The sequence below is a fragment of the Trichosurus vulpecula genome, chromosome 3, assembly GCF_011100635.1.
Source record: "Trichosurus vulpecula isolate mTriVul1 chromosome 3, mTriVul1.pri, whole genome shotgun sequence".
Lineage (NCBI taxonomy): Eukaryota > Metazoa > Chordata > Mammalia > Diprotodontia > Phalangeridae > Trichosurus > Trichosurus vulpecula.
Genome location: NC_050575.1, coordinates 35,603,432 through 35,628,896, shown reverse-complemented (window position 1 = coordinate 35,628,896; position 25,465 = coordinate 35,603,432). Strand labels below are relative to the sequence as shown.

General features: G+C 40.2%; 1 protein-coding gene across 1 annotated transcript; it reads right to left on the bottom strand.

Moving 5' to 3' along the window:
- Positions 1-24,151, bottom strand: LGALS3 (galectin 3). Its single transcript, XM_036748333.1, has 6 exons — positions 24,043-24,151; positions 12,191-12,212; positions 11,076-11,495; positions 6,645-6,733; positions 1,154-1,319; positions 1-297 (listed from the first exon to the last, which is right to left on the bottom strand). Exons 2-6 carry the CDS (start codon positions 12,206-12,208, stop codon positions 142-144), a joined length of 849 nt encoding a protein of 282 aa, XP_036604228.1. The 5' UTR covers positions 12,209-12,212; positions 24,043-24,151; the 3' UTR covers positions 1-141.
- Positions 24,152-25,465: the final 1,314 nt, after the last annotated feature.

Sequence of the window (25,465 nt, the reverse complement as noted above, 5' to 3'; positions counted from 1 at the left end):
TTGTACTTAATGAAAGAACATTTATTAAATTTGTGTGGCTATGACAAAGAAAGTAAATGGAGTATGAGTACCTTTAAGATTTCTCCTATAATGAGCAGGGAGCAGGAAAATTCCTTTAAAAATATCTCTGATCCCTTAAATTTATATCATAGTATGTGAGGTACTGGTAAGGTTAATATCACCAGAAATGCCCAGCTTGTTGATCTCATTGAAATTTCTCATTCGATGATTGTACTGCAACAGGTGGGCATCATTGACAGCAACCTTGAAATGATCAGTCTCGACGAGAACTTGAATCTGAAATGATATGTAAACAAACTTGGTTATACCTTCCCATCTGTTTCAGCACCTGGTTGACCTAAGTTCAAAGGTCCAGATCAGTAAGGATTAATGGCCACCCCCATGCTGACCACATTGGGTCAAGGCCTTAGCTCAACCATGTCATCAAGACTTTCTCCACACTTCCACTTTATGGAATCTACTAAAAGAGCTTCAAAGGCAGGGTTGAGAACTAGGATCTGAAATGCCTTCCTTTTCCCTGTGGGAAGCAAGATTTTCACCAAAATGGCCGAGGTAGCTATGTTTCACCTCATTTCTAAGGAGAGTTATTTTAATCTGATAGATCAATGCCAATTTGTATGCTAAAAACATGATATGCCATACACAAACCATTGACCTGAATCACTCTTTCCTTAAATGGAACCAGAAAACTACGGTGCAGGCACCCCTGTTATTCCCAGGCAAGGATTCATAATGCTACAGGTTAAAGAAGGGATCAGGATAAAAGGGGATAATTAAATGTAGATAATGACAAAGAGTTTCCAATCTTTTTGAAAACAGCCACTTCTAATTTCTCTCCAGTCTTATGACTGACATAGTGGGGAAGGAAAGAGCTGACAGTGTCATCCTGACTGGAGAGGGCAGGGGTTTTTAATGCTGCCTACATGGCCCTCCTCACTGAGAATTCCAGCAAACCTCAAAGAGAGGAGGTGGTGTGGCAACAGGCCTGGAGATATAGGAGCATACGAAAACCCACTGTTGGAGAATCCTGAGCTAAGAACTTGATAGGAAACTTACAGCAACCCTCCCTACTAGAACATCCAAGTTTAAGCTACTTTGCATTTCATATAAAAGACTCTTCATGCTGACTTACTTTGAATGGTTTACCAGCTTCAAATGGGAACATAGCGTGTCTTTCCTCCTTTCCCCAGTTATTGTCGAATTTCGAATTACAAACAATTACTCGTCTGTTGTCCTCATTGAAGCGAGGATTGAAGTGGAAGGCCACGTCATTCCCTTTCTTGAAATCTAAGGCAATTCTGTTAAGAAAAAAAAAAAGTGACTTTAAGTAGAACTTGAGTTTAGTTACAAGATCATGCCTGTTGGACATCCCCAAATGGATGTCCTGTATGTATTTCAAACTCAGTATGTCCAAAACAGAACTTGTCTCTCCTTTTGAGTCCTCCCCTCTCCTTAATGTCTTTATTTCTTTTGAAGGTATCATCATCTTTCTAGTAACCCAGCACCAGAGCCTGAGTCATCCTTGCCTCTTGCCATGCTCTTACCCCTCACACTCAATCAGTTGCCAAGGCTTGTTTATTCCAACTATACAATTTACCTTGAGACCATTCCCTTCTCCCCACTCACATGGGGACCACCTTCGATCAAGCTTTCCTCACCCTCTCAAATGGACTAATGCAATAGCATCCTAATTTGTTTCTTTGCCAAAGTCAGTCCTCTCTCCTAACCATCCTCCATACACAAAGGTCAAATTGATAGACCTAAAGCGCTGGTCTGACTGTGTCACTTGCCTGCTCAAAAAGCTCCTTGGGTTCCCTACTGCTTTTAGGATAAGATGTCAATTATTCTGTTTAGCTTTTAAATCCCTTCTAATCCAGTTCCAGTCTGACTTTCTAGACTTATTTTTAAATTACTCCCGTTTGTGCATTCTTCACTTCTGCAATACTAGCCTGTGTGCTATTCCTTATAGATATATGATATTCCTTCTCCCATTTCCAAGCCATTTCCCTCAGGTCATCCCCCATACCTGAAACACCCTCCCTCTTAAGCTCAGCTGCAGAATCCCTAGCTTTCCTCAAAGCTAATCTCAAGTGCCCCTTCCTACAAAGTCTATTCTGATTTTGCTTACTCCCCATTACCCCCAGGTATTAGTGATCTTCCTCTCTCTGGAAAGTAATTTATGGGGCAGCTAGGTGGCACAGTGGATACAGCCCTGGCCCCAGAGTCAGGAGGACCTGAGTTCAAATCTGGCCTCAGGCAAGTGTCTAAGTGACACTTACTAACTGTGTGACTCTGGGCAAGTCACTTAACCCAGATTGTCTGCCCCCAAGAAAGTAATTTATATGGTTTTCTATGTATATATTATTTTCCCCCAACAGAATATAAGCTCCTCAAGGGAAGAGGCTTGTTTTTATCTTTATATCCTTAGCTCCCAAAACAGTGCCTAACATTGTGAGCTCCCTTTCTTCTTCAATTATATACCTCAAACTACACCTAGCATCATTCCTTATTTCCTCCTCCCTTCTCTGATATAGAAGATTCAGGTGCCTGTATTTGCATGGAGGAGCAGCTAGGTGGCACAGCGGATAGAGCATCAGACCTGGAAGCAGGAAGAGTCACCTTCCTGAGTTCAAATCTGGCCTCAGACGCTTACTATCTGTGTGATCCTGGGCAAGTCACTTAACCACTGTTTGCCAGTTCCCCCATCTGTGAAATGGAGATAATACTAGCACCTAGTGCATAGGATTGTTGTGAGGACCAAATAAGATAATAATTGTAAAATGTTTAGCACAGCGCTTGGCATGTAGTAAACACTATAAACGTTAGCTATTTTTACGTTCTCTAGACGCTTGCTGTCCATCCAATATCTGGCGTTTACTGTAATCCCTAACTCCAACAATTCATATCCTACCATAAATCTCACCGCAGCACAAAGGAATCACGTGCTGGTTTTGCTTTCAGCTTTTGTAGATAAGAGAGTAATGTTTGCCACATGATTATTCATTTGGAAAGCATCAGTGACTAAATGGGCAGGAGAGAGAATGTGCGCATCCCCCAACCGTTGTAATAAGCCTCACAGATGTAGAATAAATTCCCAGGCTCAACAGGCTATTGTGGCTCCCTGGTCCCTTTAGACTAAAATACAAAATCCTTTGTTTCACACTGAAAGTCCTTCACCATTTGATTCTAGCGGACCTTTCCAGACTCACACTGTTCTGCCTCATGGACTCCATATCCCAGCCCAACTCATCTATTTGCTGCTCCCCTTACGCAACATTCCATCTTACGCAGGCAGTCCCCTTTGTCTGAAATAATCTTCCTCTTCTGCTGCTGGGGGTGAGACCCGGCTTCCTTCAAGGATCAACACCAGTGCCAGCTCCTATACAAAGCCTTTCCTTACGCCCCCAGTTAGGGCTTTTTCCTTAAATTACAGTATTTAGTATATTCTTTAAAAATACTTATCTGAAAAATGAATATTTTTTTTAAAAAAAATACTCGTCTGTTGTATCCTTCCAGCAGAATGTAAGCTCCTGCACTGGGCAGGCATTTAAAAATGCTCGTTGAATTGAATTTCCCAAATCAGTTAATAAACATTTATGAAGCCCTATTTTGTGTCAGGCACTGTGCTAAGTGCTGTTGATGCAAAGAAAGCAAAAGATGGTTCTTACCCTCAAGGAGCTTGAAATCTAACGGGGGACAACACACAAAAAGAAGCTGAAAAGCAGGGAGAGGGGGAAGGGACAGGGAAGGCACCCAGTGGGCAGGTTGGAAATATAATGAGACGCTGCCCTGGGAGCCCTCCTTAAACGGAGAATCTAGGAGGAAACCTCCAATGCAGTCAGATGAACTGGAACAGAGTTATGAGAAGGCGAACGTTAGATGAAATGTTCTGTATACTAGGGCCATGATGTTGAATGTCTGTGAGGACATTTCTCTTAAATTACTAACCACCTCTCAAGGAGAAGGTGAGAGGGTCTCTAGCTTATTATAAAGGCTGAAAACAATGCATTGGCTACTACAGAACTTCAGGCAGCAAGGCTGAATACAAGGCCAGTACCGGAACAGGCAGCCTCTGGGGGAGAAGAAGCCCTACAGAGGAACAGAAGCCAGGGCTGCTGCTGCTGACAGTAATAAGAGCTAACATTTACAATTCTTATCTCACTGGAGTCTCACAAAAACTCTGCAAAGTTGGTACTATCATTATCTCTATTTTACAGATGAGGAAACTGAGGCAAAACAGAGCCCAGGGTCAAACAGCTGGTCAGTATCTGAGGTCAGTCTTGAACCCAGGTCTTCCTGCGGGGAATCAAGAGATCTGAGATAACGTGAATTTCTTGAGGTTACTTATTGAACCATTAATTTCAGAGGCAGATCCGATTTTGAGGCTCTCTGGTACCTAAGGAGGAACTGAATGAAGTTTTGCTTTATGCCTATGGAAATTTCAATTCCATGCATTAGAATTTATATAGTTACTGACTCCACTTTGTTTAGTGTTTTATTTTTCCCAGTTGCATGTAAAAACAATTTTTAACATTCGTTTTTAAAACTTTGAGTTCCAAATTCTCTCTCTTCCTTCCTCCCCACACCCCCATTAAGAAGGCAAGTAATTCGATATAAGTTATACATGCGTAGTCACACAAAACATATTCATAATAGTCATGTTGTGAAAGAAAACATACACAAAAAACCCTCAAAAAATAAAGTAAAAAAAGTATGCTTCAATCTCTACTCAGACACCCTCAGTTCTTTCTCTGGGGATGGATAGCATTTTTCATCATAATACTGACTCCACTTTGACATTGTTCACTTAGTTCAGTAGATTTGGTTTTATTTTAAATAAAATTTTAAAAATTTCTCCTTAAGTGCTGATGTGGCTACAGAGTGGGGAATCTGATTATTGAGGAAAGGTAGTGTTGCAGAGTGGATACAGTTCTGGACTTGGAAACACGACAATCTGGGTTCTGTGTGACCCTGGGCCAGCCACTAAACTTCATAGAATTTCACTTTCCTCTTCTGTTAAATAGTGATGGACAATAGCACATATTTCCAAGGGACTGTGACAATCAAATGAAATACCTTTGCAAAACTTGAGGCATGATATAACTGTGATCTACAATTATTAAGAAAGGATCGACCAGCTTTTGAGGCCTCAAACTCAGTGATATTAAACTACCCAAAAGTGGGAACTCATTCGAGGATTCCTCACAAACATACCCATTAGAGAACAATGGTGATTTCTCTATAAATACACAAGGGCAGGGCCAACTGTCGAATATGACTAACTACATAAATGTTTTGTTTCATAACAATAAATAGAAATAAAGTGAAATGGAAGAGACAGGGCCATCCTTAGTTCTTTTGACAATAAGAGTTGCCTTTAGCTTAACATTTAAGCTTAACTTTTACTCAAATCTTCCAGCAGTTGGACTTACAGTAGAATTTACAGAGGCTAAACAACTGATTTCCTTGTGTACCACTCCCTCGCCTCTCCTTCATACTTGAGATTAGTTTAGTTCTAGGATAAGCCTAGAAAAGCAGATGAGTATCTATTCTAGTCCAAATTAACTCAAAGTCTCAATGAGTCTAAAGCACCAGAGGGAAATCAAGATTGTTCTAGGTACACCTTGTGGGATGACCAACCCAAATCCTTGGAATAATTTCCAGGGCAGATTTAACCTCTTCTGGGGGTAGGAGCTGGAGAGGTGGTGTTTAGGACAAGGGAAAACCTTAAGCCATAATGAATAAGCAAAGGCTGTTCCAGAAAAGAATGAACTTTTCTGGATCTATGCCCATATCCTTAAAACTAAGCAAGGTTCTATAAACAAGCCTGTTTGTCCTAATAAAGTCTCATAAAATCCTTCCAAATGCCTTAAATTACAATATATACTGCCTACAAAATCCAGAAAATCTGCACAATGAGAGCACCAATTCCACAGTAAAATCACAGAATAGTGGCAAGAACACTGACTTGACCCAGAGCCTATAAGTCAATCTGTAGCCTAATAATGACCCACACTTATATAGTGTTACATATTTTATCTAATTTGAGGCACATAACAACCCTTTAAGAGAGGTTCTATTTCATTTTACAAAGAAAGAAACTAGGACTCTAAAAGGTTAAATGAATTGCCCATTATCATACAACTTCTGTTTTCAATTGTTCTGTTGTGTCTAACTCTAGGTGAACTCATGGATTTTTGTCTTGGCAAAGATACCGGAGTGGATTGCCATTTCCTTCTCTAGTGTGTCCCCATTTTACAGATGAAAAACTGAGACAAATGGGGGTAAGTGACTTGACCAGGGTCACACAGCTAGTAAGTGTCAAAGGCAGAATTTGAACTCAGATCTTTTGAGCTACAGGTCCAATACTCCATCCACTATGCCATCTGGTCTCTTGAATATATTAAAGAGATAAATAGTGAGGCCTCTTCTAAAGCTGTGTTTTACTGTATTGAAGATAATCCCTTTTTGGGGTGAGAATAAAGTGAGAGAAAAAGATGGGAGGTTAAATATAAAATTCCTATTATCGACATACTACTGGCCTATGGAAAGTAAAAATTCAACATTTTCAATTTTTCCAGATGCTAACATAAAAATCTTCTTATTATTCATTCTTCTCTTACCTGTTTGCGTTGGGTTTCGTTGTGCCCATAATGGTTATCAGCATGCGAGGCATAATTCCTCCTGGCAAGGGAAGATCATAAGGCACTAACTGTGGATGAAAAAGATGTAACATATATAAGAAAAAGAGCACATGGATTCTTAGCCTTAAAAATTCTGCTGATATTTAATCACAATGCCCATGCATGACTAACTCACTGAAAGAATTTTGATCAAACTTCTCAGACCTGGTCAGTTTAAACTCCTTTCCATCACCTCCACCCTTTGACACAGATAGGGAATGCTAAAGTCTGAGCTTTGGAATCCACAATAATTCTGGATTAAATAGGTACCTAGGGACCTGAAAGAGATAATGGACTTCACTTAGGGCAGGAAAGAGAGGAACTCCTTGATTGGTACCAAAGGCAAAAACCTGCCCCTTCCTTAGCACCCTCAACCATACCCTCTACTCCTACCAACCCAATCCTTAATTCATACATTTCCTCCTCCCTCCCCAACACTTGGTTCTCTCAGAATGGTTCTTGAAAAGAGTCAAATAAGACCATGCTCTCAAGTGAAATTGCAGTACTTTGTTTATATCTGCTTTATAGCACTTAACAAGACAGTAGGTCAAATTTGGGGATGTATCCCTTCTTTCCTTGAGAGCCTAATTGATATCTTTACATTTCTCCCCCATCACCCAGGTGTGAGAACTTGTACAAAGTATGCACTCGATAAATGTTCAGTGAAGGAATGAGATCTTAAAAAGTTTATTCATTTCTCACTTACTATACACCTAAATGTCCTACCTCTAAAATATACCTGCTATGTGACCCTGGGCAAGTCACCATAGACAACTCTTTAAGACTAAAAGTTGAAGAATAGTTGCCAAACTACATTGACAAAAAGTTTCCCCACTGGAAACCCCTACATTGATGAACACACAGGTCTGAGCAAAAAAAAAAAATGCAGCTAGTTTTTGGTGTTGATCAATCAAGCCAGCATTTATTAAGCAGTTACTATGTGACCAGTATGTGACAGGAGATTCAAAGAGAAAGCAAAAACAGTCCCTGCTCTCAAGAAACTTTTATTCTATTGAGGAAGACAATATGTGAACAATTAAGTTTACATAAGACACAAAAAAAGAAGATGGAAGGTAACTTGGGGGAAAGGCACTAACAGCTGGGGGACCAGGAAAGGCCTCCTTTCCAGAAGGTGGCATTTGAAATAAATCTTGAAGGAAACCAACAATTCTAAGAGGAAGAAGTAAGGAGGGAAAATATCAGACATGGAGGACAGCAAGTACAAATGGAGAAAAGAGAGAGACAGGATGTTATATGGAACAGCAAGCATGCCAGTATGCCTGAATTACTAGTACATGGAAGGTAATCTGGAAAGATAAGAAAACAGATAGGAAAAAAGATAAGAAAACACCAGATTATGAAGAATTTTAAATACCAAAGAACTCTATATTTGGTACTAGACGTAACAAGGCACCCTAGATTTATTGCTTAAGAGAGTGGCCAGGTCTATACTTCAAGAAAATCATTTTGGCATTTATTTGGCAAATAGTTTGGACTGGGAAGAGGCTTGAGACAGGAAGACTCATTCACATTATGACCAATCATAATTCAAGAGAATTCATGATGAAGCATACTACCTATCTCCTGGATGAGAGGTGATGGGAGTCAAAGTACAAAATGAGACATATACTTTCAGATATGGCTAAGGTGAGAATATTTTTTCCTTGACTATGCATATTTGTTACAAAAGTTTTTTTCTTTTTTTTTTTTAATTGGACAAGGAAAGTTGAGAAGGAGAGGGAGGCCTGTTGACAGGTAACCAAGAAAAGAAAGAAAATAGTAGAAAATGAAAGAAAGGGGAAAAAGGCAGGTTTTTTTTAATGCACAGAAGAAAGCAGAAGGAAATACAGGTAATCAGGATAGCTTTGAAAGTTACAAGTTGAATTTATTATAAATTTATTATATACTTAAAAGGAAAAGCAAGCTTACCTAACAAAAACATTGTGATTTCATTTACAATTCTCTTTTTATGTTCTACTAAGTATATGAAATGCTTATTTTATTTAGTGGGGTTTTTTTAAATCCAGTGTTAAAGGTGAGGCTCCATTAATTAACCTATTCTACTTCAAAGTAATTACTTTTGCTAGGTATGAACATTTATTGATGGAATTAATCAATAAGAACTGAGTGTGAACAGGGCCTGTAAAACTCCTTGAATCAATCAAAGCCACAATATGAGAGATTTAATCACACCCTGGGGAACTTGTATAAAAAGCTGGCTCTCTCTCAGAAACAGATAAATTCTGAGCGTCTGGAAGTAGAGGAGTGGGATCACGCAGATCTTAGCCAGAAAGAAGCAACAGCCTAGATGCCACTTATGTGAGGAAAAACATGGTAGTACTGACCTATGACAGAGAAAAGGGAGAGCCAGGAGAGAGCGGTCATACCTACAAGCATCTTGGAGCAGAAGATTGAGGCTGACACTACCAGTTGTACCCACCTACTCAAGGTCTAAGGGAAGTTCCAAGAAAAATGTATTGCTTCCCTCTCAGTATCTGTTTATCTATAGACACTATATAACACAATCTACTGCTTTATTATGTTTCTGGCTATCTGAATTTTCCCTTAAATACAGTGGCCAGGCATTAAACATCGATAGACATAAATTTAAATAAAGGCAGAGAGCCATAGCTCAGCTTAAATGTTAGGAATTTTCCAAACTTAAGGCACAGAATGATTGTGATTACACTCATAGCTTTTCATCTAAAACAAACTCTCTAAAGTCACAGAGAGGGGGACTATGTGGATGTCAGGGGCCATTATATTGCCCCTAATTCTTTTAAAAAATTATAAGAACATTTTACAACAGAATTTAAAATATTTACACATTTTTACAAGCTATAAAAGTAGTTCAGGTGAGAGGTGACGAGGGCCTAAATTAAACTCTATGAAGGGAGAAAAGGAGATAAATATGAGAGATTTTGTGAAGCTAGAAATGACAAGATTTTGCTACTGACTATATAAATTAGAGCAGTTTTACAGGGCAAGATAGCTCACATTTATATAGTCCTTGTAGGTTTACAAAGCACTTCCCCCACCCCCCATTATCTTGGGAGGGAAATAGCAGGTATTACTGTTAACCTAATTTTTCAAATGAAGACAGTATGTAGAGTATGAAGAGATGCATCAGCCCATCCTTCCCTGAGGAAACACTTACAAAATTTGTAAAAACCAACATCGTGTAAAAACCAATAGCATGAATTGTGGCAGTCCTAGACAATTCAATTGGATAAATGCAATTCTACAAATATTTGTTAAGTGTTTATCATCTGCAGAGTATTGTGTACTAGGAGAAACAGCATTTAAATAAAATAGTCCCTGCCCTCACGTAGCTTTAAATCTATTGGGGAGGGGATATAATCTCTCACATGCACACACAGATCACTTATGATACAAAGTACTGTAAGTCCATTAGAGTCGTGTGAAAAAGCGTTATGTGATATTTTGGGGGAAAAGGCCTTACTGACTATAGTGAAAAATGATAGTTAAGCTGACAATAGCTGTTCTATTTGGTCTTCCAAATATTCCAATAGTAGACATCAGACTTTCACTATAGATTATTTGACTGCTAAAACTAGAGGTGGAAGTAGAGTATCATATTACCATTTGACTAGAGAGTAAGTCAGATATATTGGTCCATGCGCCTTTCTTAAAAGAGAATAAAAACAAGAAAGGCAGTGTATTGTAAAGGATTAAGAGCTGGCTTCAAAACCGGAAGACCTGGGTTCAAGTTCTCCTTCTTGACACATACTAGTTGTGTGACCCTGGACAAGTCACTTAATTTCCCTGTGCTTTAGGTAACTGTCTAAGACTTTAATGTGCAGAGAAGGTGCTGATCTGTACTGGTAAAGGGAGTTTCCGCATATAGGAAGTTCCCTATACTAGTCTAGTAGCTATTCCTAAAGACCTAAAGACGTGAGAAGAATGGAATGCTAGGGAAGCTGCTTAGTAACTTGGTGGCTTCCAGCCATATGGTTAAAAGCACGGGGGGCAGCTAGGTGGCGCAGTGAATAGGTACACCGGCCTTGGAGTTAGGAGGACCTGAGTTCAAATTCAGCTTCAGACACTTGACACTTATTAGCTGTGTGACCTTGGGCAAGTCACCCAATCCCAATTGCCTTGCGTGCCCCCTCCAAAAAAAAAACATGGACATAGAAGGCTTTCAGTCTTCTTGTCCAGTATTTCTTATACATATATATGAATTGGGTCTTGACACTTTTTACATGCCTGCATTACTGACCAGAGCTTGTTTCCTACAAAAGCATCAGAGAGTGATAGTTCTGCTTGTTCTGGACTACAACTTCGTCTTTTCTTAACCTTTGTCAAACTAACAATAAGCCAAACACAGGGAATCATTCAACTCAAGCTCACCAGTGGGCCTCCCACAGGAGGTGTTGGTCCACCAGCGGTACTCATGGGCCCTGAAGGCGGATAAGCTCCGGGAGCACTAGGCTGTCCTGGATAGGCTGCAGGTGCTGTTGGTCCAGGGTAGGCCCCAGGTGCTCCTGGACCAGGGTAGGCCCCAGGTGCTCCTGGACCAGGGTAGGCCCCAGGTGCTCCTGGACCAGGGTAGGCCCCAGGTGCTCCTGGACCAGGGTAGGCCCCAGGTGCTCCTGGACCAGGGTAGGCCCCAGGTGCTCCTGGACCTGGGTAGGCCCCAGGAGCTCCTGGACCAGGGTAGGCTCCAGGATATCCTGGGTATGCCCCAGTACCAGAAGGCTGGTTTCCCCAAGGACCTTGTGGCCAACCTTGTGGATTTGGATTTCCAGACCCAGATAAGGCATCATTAAGCTGGAAGAAAGAAGAAAACAACCATAAGCATGAAAACAATATTTACAGACTTTTTAAATAAAATCAGGGGAAGCAAAAAATGGAAACTGAAATATTTCTGATCTAGAAAATAGGAAGAGCAAGGATAAAAATAAAATTAATTCCTGGGAATTTTGTTATTTATTGTGTTAGCTGCTCTAATAAAGTTTTTGTTTGCACAGAAGGTTTAAAATTATTTGTTTTCCGAATTGTGTCTTTTATTATATATATTATTATTTCCCATTATTGCAAATAATTCAGAATTACTTCTAGGTACTCTAGTATAGGGTTTTAAATTGTAAGCTTAAAACTTTAAAAAGTCAATGTTAGAATGCATCAAAAATTTGTATTGCTAGGCTTCAATACAATTTTATACTGCCTGGAATATTGCTCCATTTTAGCCAATGGGTGCTATACCTTCTACTTTCTAGTGCTTTCCCCGATGTGGTTACTATTAATGACTCATGAACCTCTCTACCTAATTTGTGTTCCTTGAATCTGTGGCTAGAAAACAAAACATCAACTGTAGCTAACAGGTCTTCTTAGTGTAGTTGCAATGAGGAGAGGGCCCCTAGAATCATCGGCCAGGTAATTAAAAAGGGAAGTCTAGTTATAAAAATGCCTCACCTTTAGTAGAACAGATTTTAGGACTAAAAATATAGAAATGAAAGACTTACAGAAAATCCGTCAGCCATTTTCCTAAAAATGAAAACAGAAAAGTCCGTCAATATCTACTTTTAAAATCCCATTTACACACAGAGGAATCTTACCGTTAAGAAACTTTCTCTTTCTGGTGTTAGGCCATTTACCATTTAGAGTAGTTTAATCTAAACTTTGGGGTAGCTAGGTAGCACAGTAGCTAGAGCCTGGACCTGGAAGCAGGAAGATTCATCTTCCTGAGTTCAAATCTGACTTCAGACACTTACTAGCTGTGTGACCTTAGGCAAGTCACTTAACCCTGTTTGCCTCAGTTTCCTCATCTTAAAATGAGCTGGAGGAAGAAATAGCAAAACCCCAAATGAGGTCATGAAGAATCAGACATGACTGAACAACAAGCCTAAACTTATGAATACCCTGAAACATGCAGAATCCCTGTTTTTTCCCTTTACTCTCCTTCATTTAGTCAATATTACCCTCCTAACTTTTTGTAACTACTTGTTCTTACTAGGACATAAAATCTGAACTCAGCCTTTGACACGATTGATAACCCTCTCTTCTCTCCGGGTTTTCAAGGACATCACTGTTTCCTGGTTCTCCTCCTACCTATCTGACTGCTACATCCTCATCTAGATCATGCCTTCTAATTGTAGGTGTCCCTCGGGGTTCCGTCCTGCATCCTCTTCTTTTCTCCCTCTATACAACTTCACCAGATGATTTTATCCAGTCCCACGAATTTAATTACCATTTCCATGTGAACAATTCTCAGATCTACCTCTCCTATCCTATCCTATCCTAACTTTCCCGCTGACCTCCAATCTTGAATCTCCCACCGCCTTTCAGACATTTCACGCTGGATGTTGAGGAGAGCAAATTCAGTATTTTCCCCCCTAAACCCTCCTCACCTCTTACCTGCCCTGCTACTGTAGAGGGCAACATCCTCCTCCTGGTCCCTCAGGCTCACAACCTAGCCGTCATCCCTCATTGCTCACTATCTCTCACCCTCTATATACAAGCTATTACCCAGGCCCATCAATTTCACATTTGTAAAATCTCTTGAATACACCCTCTCCTCTCCTCTGGCACCGCCAACACTCTAGTACAGGTTCTCCTCACCTCATGCCTTAACTATTGCCTCAAGACTCTCCCTACTCTAATCCATCTTCTATTCAGCCACCAAAATGATTTTCCTAAAGCACAAGTCCAATCACGTCACCCCCCTTACTCAGTAAACTCCAGTGGCTTCCTATTACCTCTAGGCACAAATACAAAATGCTCTGTTTGGCAATCAAAGCCCTTTGTAACCTAGCCCCATTCCTACCTTTCCGGTTTTCTTACACTTGTGAAGGAAATTATGATTTTTATAATAACCAATATGATATGTGTAATAAATATACTAGAAATTAGATTTTTCAGAACTGCCTCTCTTGTAAGAGAGCTCACAATGCAGCTTAAAATGATCAGTCAAACTTTGACAAGGCTCACAATCACCGGCATCCTTATGCCTTCGTACCTGAAGTGAAGCAAATCCAAGATTGTAGAACTCGTTCCCGTCACAGAATTCTTGTCCTGTGACCCACCAAGTAACAACCCCCAAGGACTTGAGCAATATAGCTCACACAGGATTCCAGAATTGTTGTGGGTTTGTCTTGGGAAACCACTATGGCCCTGGGAATGATTGTAATCCTTCCTCCCTCCCTTCCCACTTGTGATTTATGTGTATAATCTCTGTCTTCACTTCAGCAGGGTGGAATTCTGAACAGAATTCCCAATTTGCAAATCTTTTCCTCATAATGAAGCTAATTAATTGAACACCTACCTGATTATTGGCACTTTGTCTCTGGCCTGTTTGATCATTCTCAGGTTAGAGACTGGCTCAGTAAAATTCTGTTAACACACGTTCCTCCCCACCATATACTCGTCAATCCGGTGAGACCGGCCTCCTTGTTCTACAAACAAGACACTCATCTCTTGGCTCTGGACATTCTGGGCTGTCCCCAATAACTGAAATGTTTTCCCTCCTTATCTCTGACTACTAACTGCACTGGCTTTCTTAACTCTCAATTAAAATATCATCTTTTCTGGGAAGCCTTTCTCAATCCCTTTTTAATTCTAGGGTTTTCCCTTTCTTAATTATTTCCTATTAATTCTTTATATAGCTTGATACACACACACACACACACACACATACACACACACACACATACACACACACACACACACACACACACACACACACACACGTTTGCTTGTTTTCTTCCTCATTAGATTGTGAGCTCCTTGAAGAAAAGGATTGTCTTTTGCCTTTTTTTGTATCCCTGGTGCTTAGCACAGTGCCTGGAAACATGGTAAGCACTATATAAATGTTAGCTATCATTATTACTATTATTGTTACGCTACTCTCTGACTCAGCTATTACCACTACCATGCATATACTCCCAAAGAGGAAAAAAAACCAGAAGGTAAAGGACTCATTTGTGGAAAAAAAAAATTTATATTAGCACTTTTTGTTATAGCAGAACAAAGTAGGTGCCCATCATCTGCACAATCGCCATAGGATACAAATATAATGAAATATTACTGGGCCACGAGAAATGGTAAAAGGGACAGATTTATGGAAACTAGGGAAGGCTATGTTTGAACTGATGGAGGGTTAAGTGAACAGAACCAGAAGAACGATTTGCACATTAGCTACATTACTGTAAGGGAGAGCAACTTCAAGAGATTTAAGATCTCTGGTGTTGCAATATCACTAGAAGATGCATGATGAATCATGTTTCCCATCTCTTGGCAGGGAAGGTGAACTAGACATATATTTTCAGACATGGTTAATGTATTAATTTGTTTGACTATTTGTATTTGTTACAAGAGAGAGTTTTTACTTGATAGGAATAGGTGGGTAGTGATAGTCATACAAGAACAACAAAAAAGGGCCTCATCATCATATGGCCCCTTCTAACGGCCTAATTCCATTTACCTTTCTAGGTTTCTCTGGAATCTTTTGTTTGTATTTCAAAGTCCCCACTCAGCTCTAATCATTCATCAGAAATTCTTGGAGGTCCTCTAATCCATTAAAGGTCTCTCTGGAGCACAAACATCTACTCCTTGACCAATGTTTTCCACTGATCAAGTAACTGCTGTTCAAAGCTACATGGGTCAATGGAGAGGACAGAGAAATCCCTTCTCCCACCTTGGGAGTCTTCTCCCTAGGTAGCTCCTGGCCTGTACTCCCTTGAATTGCCAAATTCAGTCCAGGCCTTAACCTCTTTAAAGCCCCACTAAACCAATTTGTTTCCAATTTGTCCAACTTCTGCTCATCCCATAGGCTTAAAGGTAAATGGTTTAAACGTCAGTAAAGGCATTACCAAGAATTAACACATTAACACTTCATCACCCTATTTTCTACTCTGCTTCCAATGCCTTTATCAACCATGGGTGAGAAAGGAATCAAAACGCCTGTTCTTCACATAAGAAAATGCTGGAAAGGGGAAGAAAAAACAGAGAACATCTAGGTCCCAATTTGTTTGAATTATGAATCCCATTAAGTGGTGAGATGTATTCAAGGTCACACTATTTAAAGTTATAATTATGTTGTGGTTGTTCAGTCATTTCGGTCATGTCTGATTCTTTGTCATCCCATTTGGGGTTTTCTTGGCAGAGTTACTGGAGTGGTTTGTCATTTCCTTTTCCAGCTCATTTTACAGATGAGGCAACTGAGGCAAACAGGCTTAAGTGACTTGCCCAGGGTGACACAGCTAGTAAGTATCTGTGGCCACATTTGAACTCAGGTCTTCCTGACTCCACACCTGGCACTCTATCCACTGTACCACCTAGCTTGCCCCTATGCCAGCTGGCTCCCCCAACACTACTTTACTTTGCTTGAAAATGTACTCTGCCCCCTCCAAACAACACAAGCACTAGAGCTCTAAGTCCATGTGTTCCACGATTAAATGAATTTGGCAATCATTGCCTACAGCCCTGTTTTAGAGTCATTAATCTGGGTGTTGGCCTCTGTGTGTGTGTGTGTGTGTGTGTGTGTGTGTGTGTGTAAAATAAAAAGTTCAAAGTCAGTTTTAAGAATTAGGAAAATTTATACTGTTAATTACAGAACTATCTCAGCTGAGTTCTTATGGATACACACCTCAAATTATAATAATAAAGTTAGGTATCATTAAGATTAGAACCTGTCAAGAACCTGAATAATGAAAATACATTCAAATTTAGTACTTAAGTCTCTTTATATCATCCACACTCAGCACAGTCACTTTACTTTGCAACTGGCTCAAATAAAATACAGAAAATAAAAACAGATGAACATATGTTTCCTCTATGCTTTTGCATGAAAGTCTGAGGGTTTTCTTTAATGACACATGAGACAAGACTATTAAAAGAATAACTATGCTTTGTATTTGTCTCAAAGTATCATGCTTTGTAAGAATTTAAAAATTCATTTACAATTATTTCTCTGGATTATTCTTCTATGCCTAGGCCCAAAGCTTTAGAACTGGAGAGCCCTCAGAGGCCCTCTAGTCCTATCTCCTCATTTTACAATTCAGGAAACTGAGGCCCAGAGAAGTTAAATGGCCAAGGATACACAAGTTGTAAGCATTAGAAATGAGATGTCAGGTCTTAGCAACTACAAATGTCTTAAAAAGTAAACAAACTGAAGACAAAATGTTAATATTTCATGTCTCTCAGTAAACTAGATGACTCAGACGTTGACTCAGAAAATGCCATTTTGCATAGTCACCATGCAAATTAAAGCCACATTTTAACCAAGGGAACTTAAATTTCCAAATCAACATGCACAAGGATTACTGTCTTGTTTTGTTGACCTTTGAATTTTATATTTCTTTTAGGAGAAAGTTTCCAAGTTTATTTTGGATCCAAATCAAAGTGAAAAACTTCAGAACCTTTTCTAGAAAACTTACACTAAGTTAAAGCAAATATATTCCCACTTGCCTAGCATGTTTCTACCTACATCTTTTTCAGATGAGTGATTTATGCTTAAAGAGCTAATCAAAACAAAATGCAAAAAGCCCCTCGTTCCACAAAGACACGATGATATAAGGGAAAAAACCCTCTATCGGGAGTAAGATGCCTTGAGTCTCAACCCCAGCTATAGAAATGTGACTTCAAACAAATCACTTAACTTTCCTAGGTTTTAGTTTTCCCATAAAATCAGAGGGTTGGATAGATGGTCCCTAAGGTACCTTCCAGTCTGAGATCCTATGACCCTAGAAATTTATCCATGTGAGAAGTTTTTTTTCTAGCTCTGGGACCTAGCAATGAACCATAAAGTCAGCAAAGTAATAACCGTTTATAGAGACACTACGCAGGGGAAGAATATTAGGAAATCACATGATAATTCTGTGTAATTTTGAGATAAGGAAAAACAAACATGAGTCAGAGTCAGAAATCTTTCATTTAAAAAAGCTCAATTGCCAGGTTACCCCTTTAATAACACATACTTCTCTGTAGTACGATGCAAGCCTTTGCCTGCCCAGCAATCAGTATTACATCCTAGTCTTTGCATCTCATCCAATTACCTGGGTTCCCAAGAATATTTCCGCAACTTCTGCCTTTGAAGAAGCCTCTCTATTCTTTATAAAATATTGTCAGGCTATCAAAAAGTTCCCTTAAATGTATTTACCCAGGGCCTCACTCCACTCTTCCTCCCACCAAATAGCTTCGAAATTCTAGGTCACAATAGAGATGTTTCTACTTCACTGCACTTGGTAAAACAGAAAGTTCCTCAAAGAAAGTACAAAGAAATTAGAAGAGATAAGAATTTAGATAAAAAACTTTAACTCTCTCTGACCCTAAACAGTTTTCAATCTAGTAGGGAACCACGGTACATACACAAATAACTATTGTACATCATCTGAACATAGGATGTTGCAGGATATAGAAATAAATGTAAAAGCTTTTTTAATGTAACTTTCCATTAAAAAACTATTAAAAGTAATAACAGGAAGCTAGATTGTCTTCTTTTTCTCACAAATAGTTGTTTCTTAGGGCTTTAGGGACTTCCTCCACTAAGTAAGGATGTTACCGAATAAAAAGACAGCAGGATTGTTTGTATGTAGGCCAAAATTGCATTAGAATTATGTAACAATTCTGAGTGCTGGAAACTAATTAAAAGACCCAGGAGCAAGAGACTCCCATGAGATGATTTCCAACAGCAAAGAAGACATTTCCAGCTCTACAAAAATGTAGACACCAATAGAAAGCTGAAAATTTTAAAAGGATTAGTGAATTTCTTTATAAGGCTTCTCTGCAACTCAGTGTAACTCTGGGGGGAGCGGGGTAAAGAAGCAGAAAAACAAAACATCCAGGCAGTTATTGCTGATTTTTATGTACTTTGGTAGCCTTCAATATCGAATTGTGAAACTTAGTAACTGTAGTTTTTAATCCTTTAAAAAGAATTTTTAGAAGATAGCTTTTTATAAGGCATACAAAACAAAGGCTGCTGCTTTCAGGACATTAATTTCCCTGAGACTGAGGGTGTAGTTCTTCAATAACTTCTTCCTGAGTTTAATTTAAAAACCCTTTTATAAAAAGCTTGCTTGTATTATTGTTTTCACTGTACTGCAGCAATCTGCATTTTTTCCCCAAGCTACAAGTACTTACTGATTGTGTGACCCTGGGCAAGTCACTTGACCCTATTTGCCTCAGTTACTCATCTGTAAAATAAGCTGAAGAAGGAAATGGCAAAACCACTCCAGTATCTTTGCCAAGAAAACCCCATATGCAGTCATGAAGAGTCAGACATGAATGAAATGACTGAACAACAAGAGAACTTAGGAAAAGTGGTTCACTTGTTTCCTTCTGTATACACTAGCTATGTGTAAATTCAAATACAAAAGAAAAAAATAAATAACAAAGTTTCAAAAATAGAATGGAGTAGTGCTAAGGTAAGATAACTGAGATGATATTTTAATAAGATTTTTTTCCTTACAGTGGGATCACAGGTTTTAGAACTAGAAGCAACCTTGCAGGCCATTGAGGCCAACTCCTTCATTTAACCGAAGAGAAAACAGAGGCTGAGACCTACTTGCCCAGAGTCGTTATGTGAGGCTGCATTTGAACTCAGGTCTTCCTGACTTCCAAGTCTAGTAAATCATAATGGAGGTAGAGTTACTCTGTGGAGTGTGTCTCCATCCATGCCTGCCCTGGTCTATCCCATTTCCTTCCCCACCCCCCACAACCCCACCCCAAGAAGCTGAAAAGTAATAAAGAAGGAATTTAGAAGGGATACGGAAGTCTCTAGTAATCATGCAGAGATCTTCTGTCATTATACACTCAGAAATTTATGAATAGTGGCCAGTTCTGGTACTTGACACAAAGAACTATGTAGTTCTCCTCAGCACATTTAATCAATGCATTATCTAACCTAATCTAAGTGGAAAGATAATCTAAATCCATCCAAGGAAAGAAGATGTCTTTAGCTGAAGGTCCATGAGTCTAGAGACTTATACAAATCAGTAAATATAAAATGATTAAGTTATGCTGCCTGTTGATTTTCTTTCAATGCAGGTTTAAGATTTAGCTAATGGTGATAATAGTATGGATAAAGTATGGAACTAAATGCCACCAGTTTCACTATAATTTTGATGAGCACGGATCCCTGCCTTCATTACTGATCATCATGTATTTACTAAGCATTTATTATATGCCTAGTACTGTAGTGGACAAAATAAATTACTTAAGATGTTGTGAAGTGTTTCATAAACTTTGCTGATAAGTGAATTGATCATTTACACTAGCTCGGCCTCAATTAACGAAGTATCAGTAAATGTCCTATCATTGTATTTCCTTTTCTACTCAATATTTAAGGGAAAGATTGGCGATAAGATCTTTTCCTTTATGGTACGTTTCATGGTAGGGAGGAAAGAATGGCCAGATCTGGAACCCTAAAACCCGAATTCAAAATCTAGTTCTGCTATTTGCTAACTTATGTACCCTCTCTTAATCTCAATTTAAGGTGTTAGGGTGAGATTGCCTTGAAGGTTTCTCTAAGTTCATCCACATTTGAACAACCACTGAAATTTACCTTTTCAGGAATTTTTGTCAATACAGCTATGTGGCCCGAAATCTAAGAATGCTGGACTTGGAGTTAGGAAGACCTAGCCTCAACTCTGCTTCAGGCATTAGCTGAGCAACTCTGGACAAATCTCTTAACCTGTCTTTCAGCCTCAGTTTCATCATCTGGAATGTGGAGATCATAAGGACAACCTTACCTCACAGGGCTGTTGGGAGGATCAAAAAAGATACATATATAAAGCACTATATAAATGCTAGCTGTTATTATTACTAGCTATTAAAACCTCCCTTCATCTACCACACATCAGAAAAAAAAAAAGTTTATATATCCTCATGTCAGAGGGGTACAGAGGATGACTCCTTAGCTTCATTAAAATCTGTATTAAATTTGTATTTCTGGGACCGCTCAGCATATGTTCAAGCAGTTCTGGAAAGATATATGAAAGGATCCCCAACACAGACACTATATGGTGACTTCTTTCTCCATTTCCACAGTTACTTTTCCTACAGTAGACTCTTCTTACTAGAAGCAAGTAACCTACAAACCCTGGCCAGGGTGCTGCAGTCATTAAAACATTCAGAGATATTGAAAGATTCTGTGAACAGTGTTTGATCCATTTATGCCTGAACAGTTTTTTCAATTATTTCTTTGTTTTGTTTGGTTTAAAAAAAAACTATCTGTATATTATCCCTGTTTGGGCCCCAAGTAAAACAAAAATCTGGATTTTATTTTCGAAAAAAAATTCAGCACAACAAAAATACTGCTGGTTTCAAAACATACTTTTCAATCAGAAGGAAAAGGTCTAATTCCTTTGAAGAGGAGAGAAAAAACTAAGAGAAGATAAATGAAAATAGTTTTGGTCAAAAGAACTTTTAGGCATAGCAACTAACTGACACTTTTAAGTCTCTTTTTTTTTTGGAGGGAGAAGGCAGGGCAATTGGGGGTAAGTGACTTGCCCCAAGGTCACACAGCTAATAAGTGTGTCCACATGTCTGAGGCTGGATTTGAACTCAGCCCTCCTGACTCCAAGGGCCGTGCTCTACTCACTGTGCCCACTAGCTGCCCCACTTTTAAGTTTTTAAAGTCATTTTCTGAAGCTAAGGTCATCTTCATGATATGGGAAATGTTAAGGATTCCATGAGAAGATAAACCTGTATTTTAAAAACTCTACAAGTTGAGAAGAAAAGCAGGTACGTTGTTTTCCTATCATGAAGGCGTATCTGAACTTCTAGAGAACTATCAGAATTTCAAAAACACAATGGTATTTTTTCTGGTCCCTGTGTGTCATTTGCCTCTCACTATCAATATCACACCAGAACCTATGCAATGCTCATCATCACCTCCTCTCTTTGCTTCCCATCTTTGAAATGCTAGAAGCTGTATTACTAATGTCAAAGATGTTCTGAATTCCTTGAAACGTAAAATGGGAAGTCATTTTAGAGTTATTCTACAGTATCTTGAAGGAAACTGAGTATTTTGAACATTGTTCAAATGGATAGCTTTTTGTGGTTGTTGTTGGAAGATGTTAAAAGGAAAAATAGAATGAAAAGGAATACAGTCAAGTATCCTAATAGCATTGGGAAACAATACTTTATGGTCCCATACTTAGGTATCTGGCTGGATATTGGTATTTAGGAGCTTCTAGCAAGTCTAAATTTAGAACTAAAATGACATGTTAGGGGTCTTTTCACCTCCATCTCCTAATTTTACAGATGAGTAAACTGAGGTCAATAAAGGTTAAATGAGTCACTCAAGATCTCATAGGTAGTAATTGGCACAGTTGGTCTTTAAACCCAGGTCCTCTGACTCAAGATCCACAACTCTCTCCTCTTTCCTAGCTCTTTCTCTTCTGGTAATTATTGCTCCCCTCCTCATCCTCGGCATTTAACCCTCATTCCCCAGTTTGGGAACATTTTCAAAATCTATCATTTAAGAAAGAGGCAACAATTGCAGTGGAAGAATGCTGATCTTGGAATCGGGAACACCCGGGATCAAATCCTACCTCTGATATCTACCTCCTAGACAGCAGGCAGATCATTTAACCTTTACATAAAACCTCAAACAACTTTTTTTACTGAGTCACAGCTTGGTGGGTAGAACAAGAAGTCCCCTATACTGAAAAAAAAAATCACAGATCCTTTATAAATTTTGAGGAACTGATGACTGAATAAACCAGCAGTGGGGAACGCGTGGCCTCGAGATGTGGCCTTCTAGGTCCTTGGGTGTGGACTTTTGACTTGGTCCAAGTTTTACAGGACAAATCCTTTTATTACGGGGATTTTGTTCTGTGAAGTCTGGAGTCAGCCAAAGGGCTGCACTTGAGGACCTAGAGGGCCACATGTGTCCTCAAGGCAGAAGGTTCCCCACCCCTGGAATAGACCCCTGTACCTACTTTTAAAGCACCAGATCTAGTTTTCTCCCTCCTACTAGCCAAAGACCAAAAAGGCTCCAACCCCCATCCTCAACACAATGAGTCACCTTTCACAGGGTAATCCTAAACTTAGGCTCTCAAGAATCCAAGGGACAATGACTGTTCTTGTATATTCTTTTTTTTGTTTGGCTGCCACGTTAAGACCTGATGCTGAGCCTGGTGTGTATGAGTTCAGAGAATTGTAGATTTAGAAACGGCAAGGACTTATAGAGTCTACCATCCTCCCAGCTATGTGACCCTCGGCAACTCACTTAAACTTTGTCTGCCTCAGCTTCCTCAACGATAAAATGGGGATAACACTGGCACCAAGCCCAAAGGGCTGTGGTGAGAATCAAATAAAGTAATATTTGTAAAACACTGGCACATGGCAGAATGCTTAATAAATGCTTGTCCCCTTCCTTCCCCCCTCATCTTACAGATGAGAAAGCTGAGACCCAGAGAGCTAAGTGACTTGCCCAAGGTCACACAGGCTGTAACTAGAACAGACAGAACTTGAACCGAGGTCCTGCAACGTCAAGTCTCGTGCACTACATCACTTCTGTCTCCCAAGTTAAACAGCAGAATCTTCTGATAAATTAATCCTGACAAAACTCACGAGAAAAATCATGTGAATCCTCTTCGTCATCCCCAAGTTTCAAAAGTAGTTGTACAGTTACGAGAGTCTGCTGGACTAAGTAGGTGTGATACGGCCCTCGTTTTCAAGCATGAAATTTAATTTAAGCATTATTATTCTAACAGAACTTTTCTATGACCTTCAGTCTTGGGGAGGGGGGGCAGGCGGGGAATTAAGCATTCTGCTTTATGCCACAATTGGATTTTCCTTGCCACCAGTTCATTACTTTTGAAGTGTCAGAGGAGGATCCAAAGCTGTTCCACATGGGCATTTTCCAGAGTGAGAGGAGTAGGTTGCAGGAACTAAGGTGAAGGGTAGCGGGACACCTCAAAGGCGCTGCAGCTGTCCTTTGCCCTAGGGCGTGTCCCGTCCTGTCCTCTGGCGTGTCCTGCCATGCTGCGCCCACAAAGACCTCCACCTCTACAATTTTAACTACAATGCCTTCTCTGGGAAGCAGTGATTCTCCTACCAGTCTCCTGGCAATAAATGAGTCCTTGAGGCGAGGTCTCCTTAGAGAACATACCCTCTCACCAAAGACAGCGAAAACTTTCCTTGGCATTATCTATAACACTTCGAGCCAGGAAGGCGCCCCCGTGCTCGGTCAGCTCTGTCTCTATCTCCTCCGACTCTGTCTCTGCCTAGATGCTCCCCACCGGGGCCCCATCCCAGAGGCTACGGGGGAAAGTTGCACCTTAGAAACTCCCGGAAAATCTGCGTTCTAATTGGCTCTCGGAGGTGTCCTCCTCGCGTTCCCCCCTCGCCCGCTGGGCTCCCCGCTCACCTGGTGCAGTGGCTTTAGTCTTGGTCCTGGAGTGGCTGGAGCGGTCACTTGCGAGGACTAGCCAAGCATCAGCTACGCAGCACAAATAGAACCCAACCCCACCATCCAAACCCCGCCCTGCCAGTCTAGGAAGCGGGAGTGGGCGGGGGCGGGCCTGGGTGTGGACGGGGCCTCTGGGCACTGAGGATTTGGTGGCTCAGTCAGTTACAAATCCGGAGCAACCCCGGCTTCGGTTCTCCAGGGAGGGAGCAGAAGCCCCAGGCAGGGAGCCGCCCTAGGGAAGCTGCGATCAGTGTTCAATTGAGCAAAAGTTAACGTGCGCTCCGTGCAGTACGGGACTCCCCCAGACTTAAAGAGAAGTGGAAAGTTGAGGCCTACTAAGAAGAAAAAACTTCCTTTGGCATGCCTTTCATTTGCTGTTGATCCCCCAGCCCCCACCCCCGCTAAGGCATCCAGCAAACTACATTTCTTTACATTCATTTTCAGAGCTTTCCTGTGATACTTGGGATCTCTGTCCAACTCTTAGTCCTTTGAAACCTTCATGATGTGTCCCAATTTCCCTTCTTCTTGCATATGGCTTCAGAATTAGTTGGGCAACAACACGCAGATGCAAATAGTTATGCCTCTCACTAATTAGAGCGCCACATATGTCTAGTAAGGAAGAAAGGGTTCCATAAATCACCTCGGGAATTCCAGAGGAGAGGCAGATTCTGGACGGGTTTCATTACGTATGCATGTGAAAGGACTTTAGAGCTATTATGAAATATTTGTAATACTGACTGCACTTTTGCGGCTGCACAGTATGAAGTCATGAATTTTGTGGACTAGTATTATTATTATGAAAAGTTTGGGGGCAGCTAGGTGGCACAGTGAGGAGAGCGCCGGCCCTGGACCCAGGAAGACCTGAGTTCAAATGCGACCTCAGACACACTTACTAGCTGCTGTGTGACCTTGGGCAAGTCACTTAACTCCAATTGCCCTGCCTTCCCTCTCTTAAAAAAAAAAGTTTGGATGGCATTGGAAATATGGTGTATTTATGATATAGGAGTATGGAAATGCACTCACTATTCACCAGACTGCCCGAGACTGAGGACAGAGCAAGCTGAGGAGGTTGAAGACCTCACCTATCAGGGCAAGGACTCATTCTTCAACAAAAACTGCTGGGAAAAGTGAAAAGCAGTCAGGCAGAAACTAGGTTAAAGTCAGTATCTCACACCATGTACAAAGATAAGCTCCAAATGGATACCAGACTTAGATATGAAAGGTCACATTGCGAACAAATGAGAAGAGCAAAGAAGAAGATAGACTTCCTACCCTTGAGTAGGAGAAAACTATAACCAAAAACCATAGCCAAACAAGGAATAAAGAAAATCACAGGAGAAAAAACGTATGATTTTGATTAAACAGAATTAGAGAGAGGGGA

Excerpts from the sequence above, each read along its gene's own strand:
- LGALS3 (XM_036748333.1), bottom strand. Across the intron at positions 6,734-11,075 it reads CTCCTGTGGGAGGCCCACTG|TTAGTGCCTTATGATCTTCC; the intron begins GTGAGCTTGAGT and ends TTTCATCCACAG. Across the intron at positions 298-1,153 it reads AAGCTGGTAAACCATTCAAA|ATTCAAGTTCTCGTCGAGAC; the intron begins GTAAGTCAGCAT and ends ATATCATTTCAG.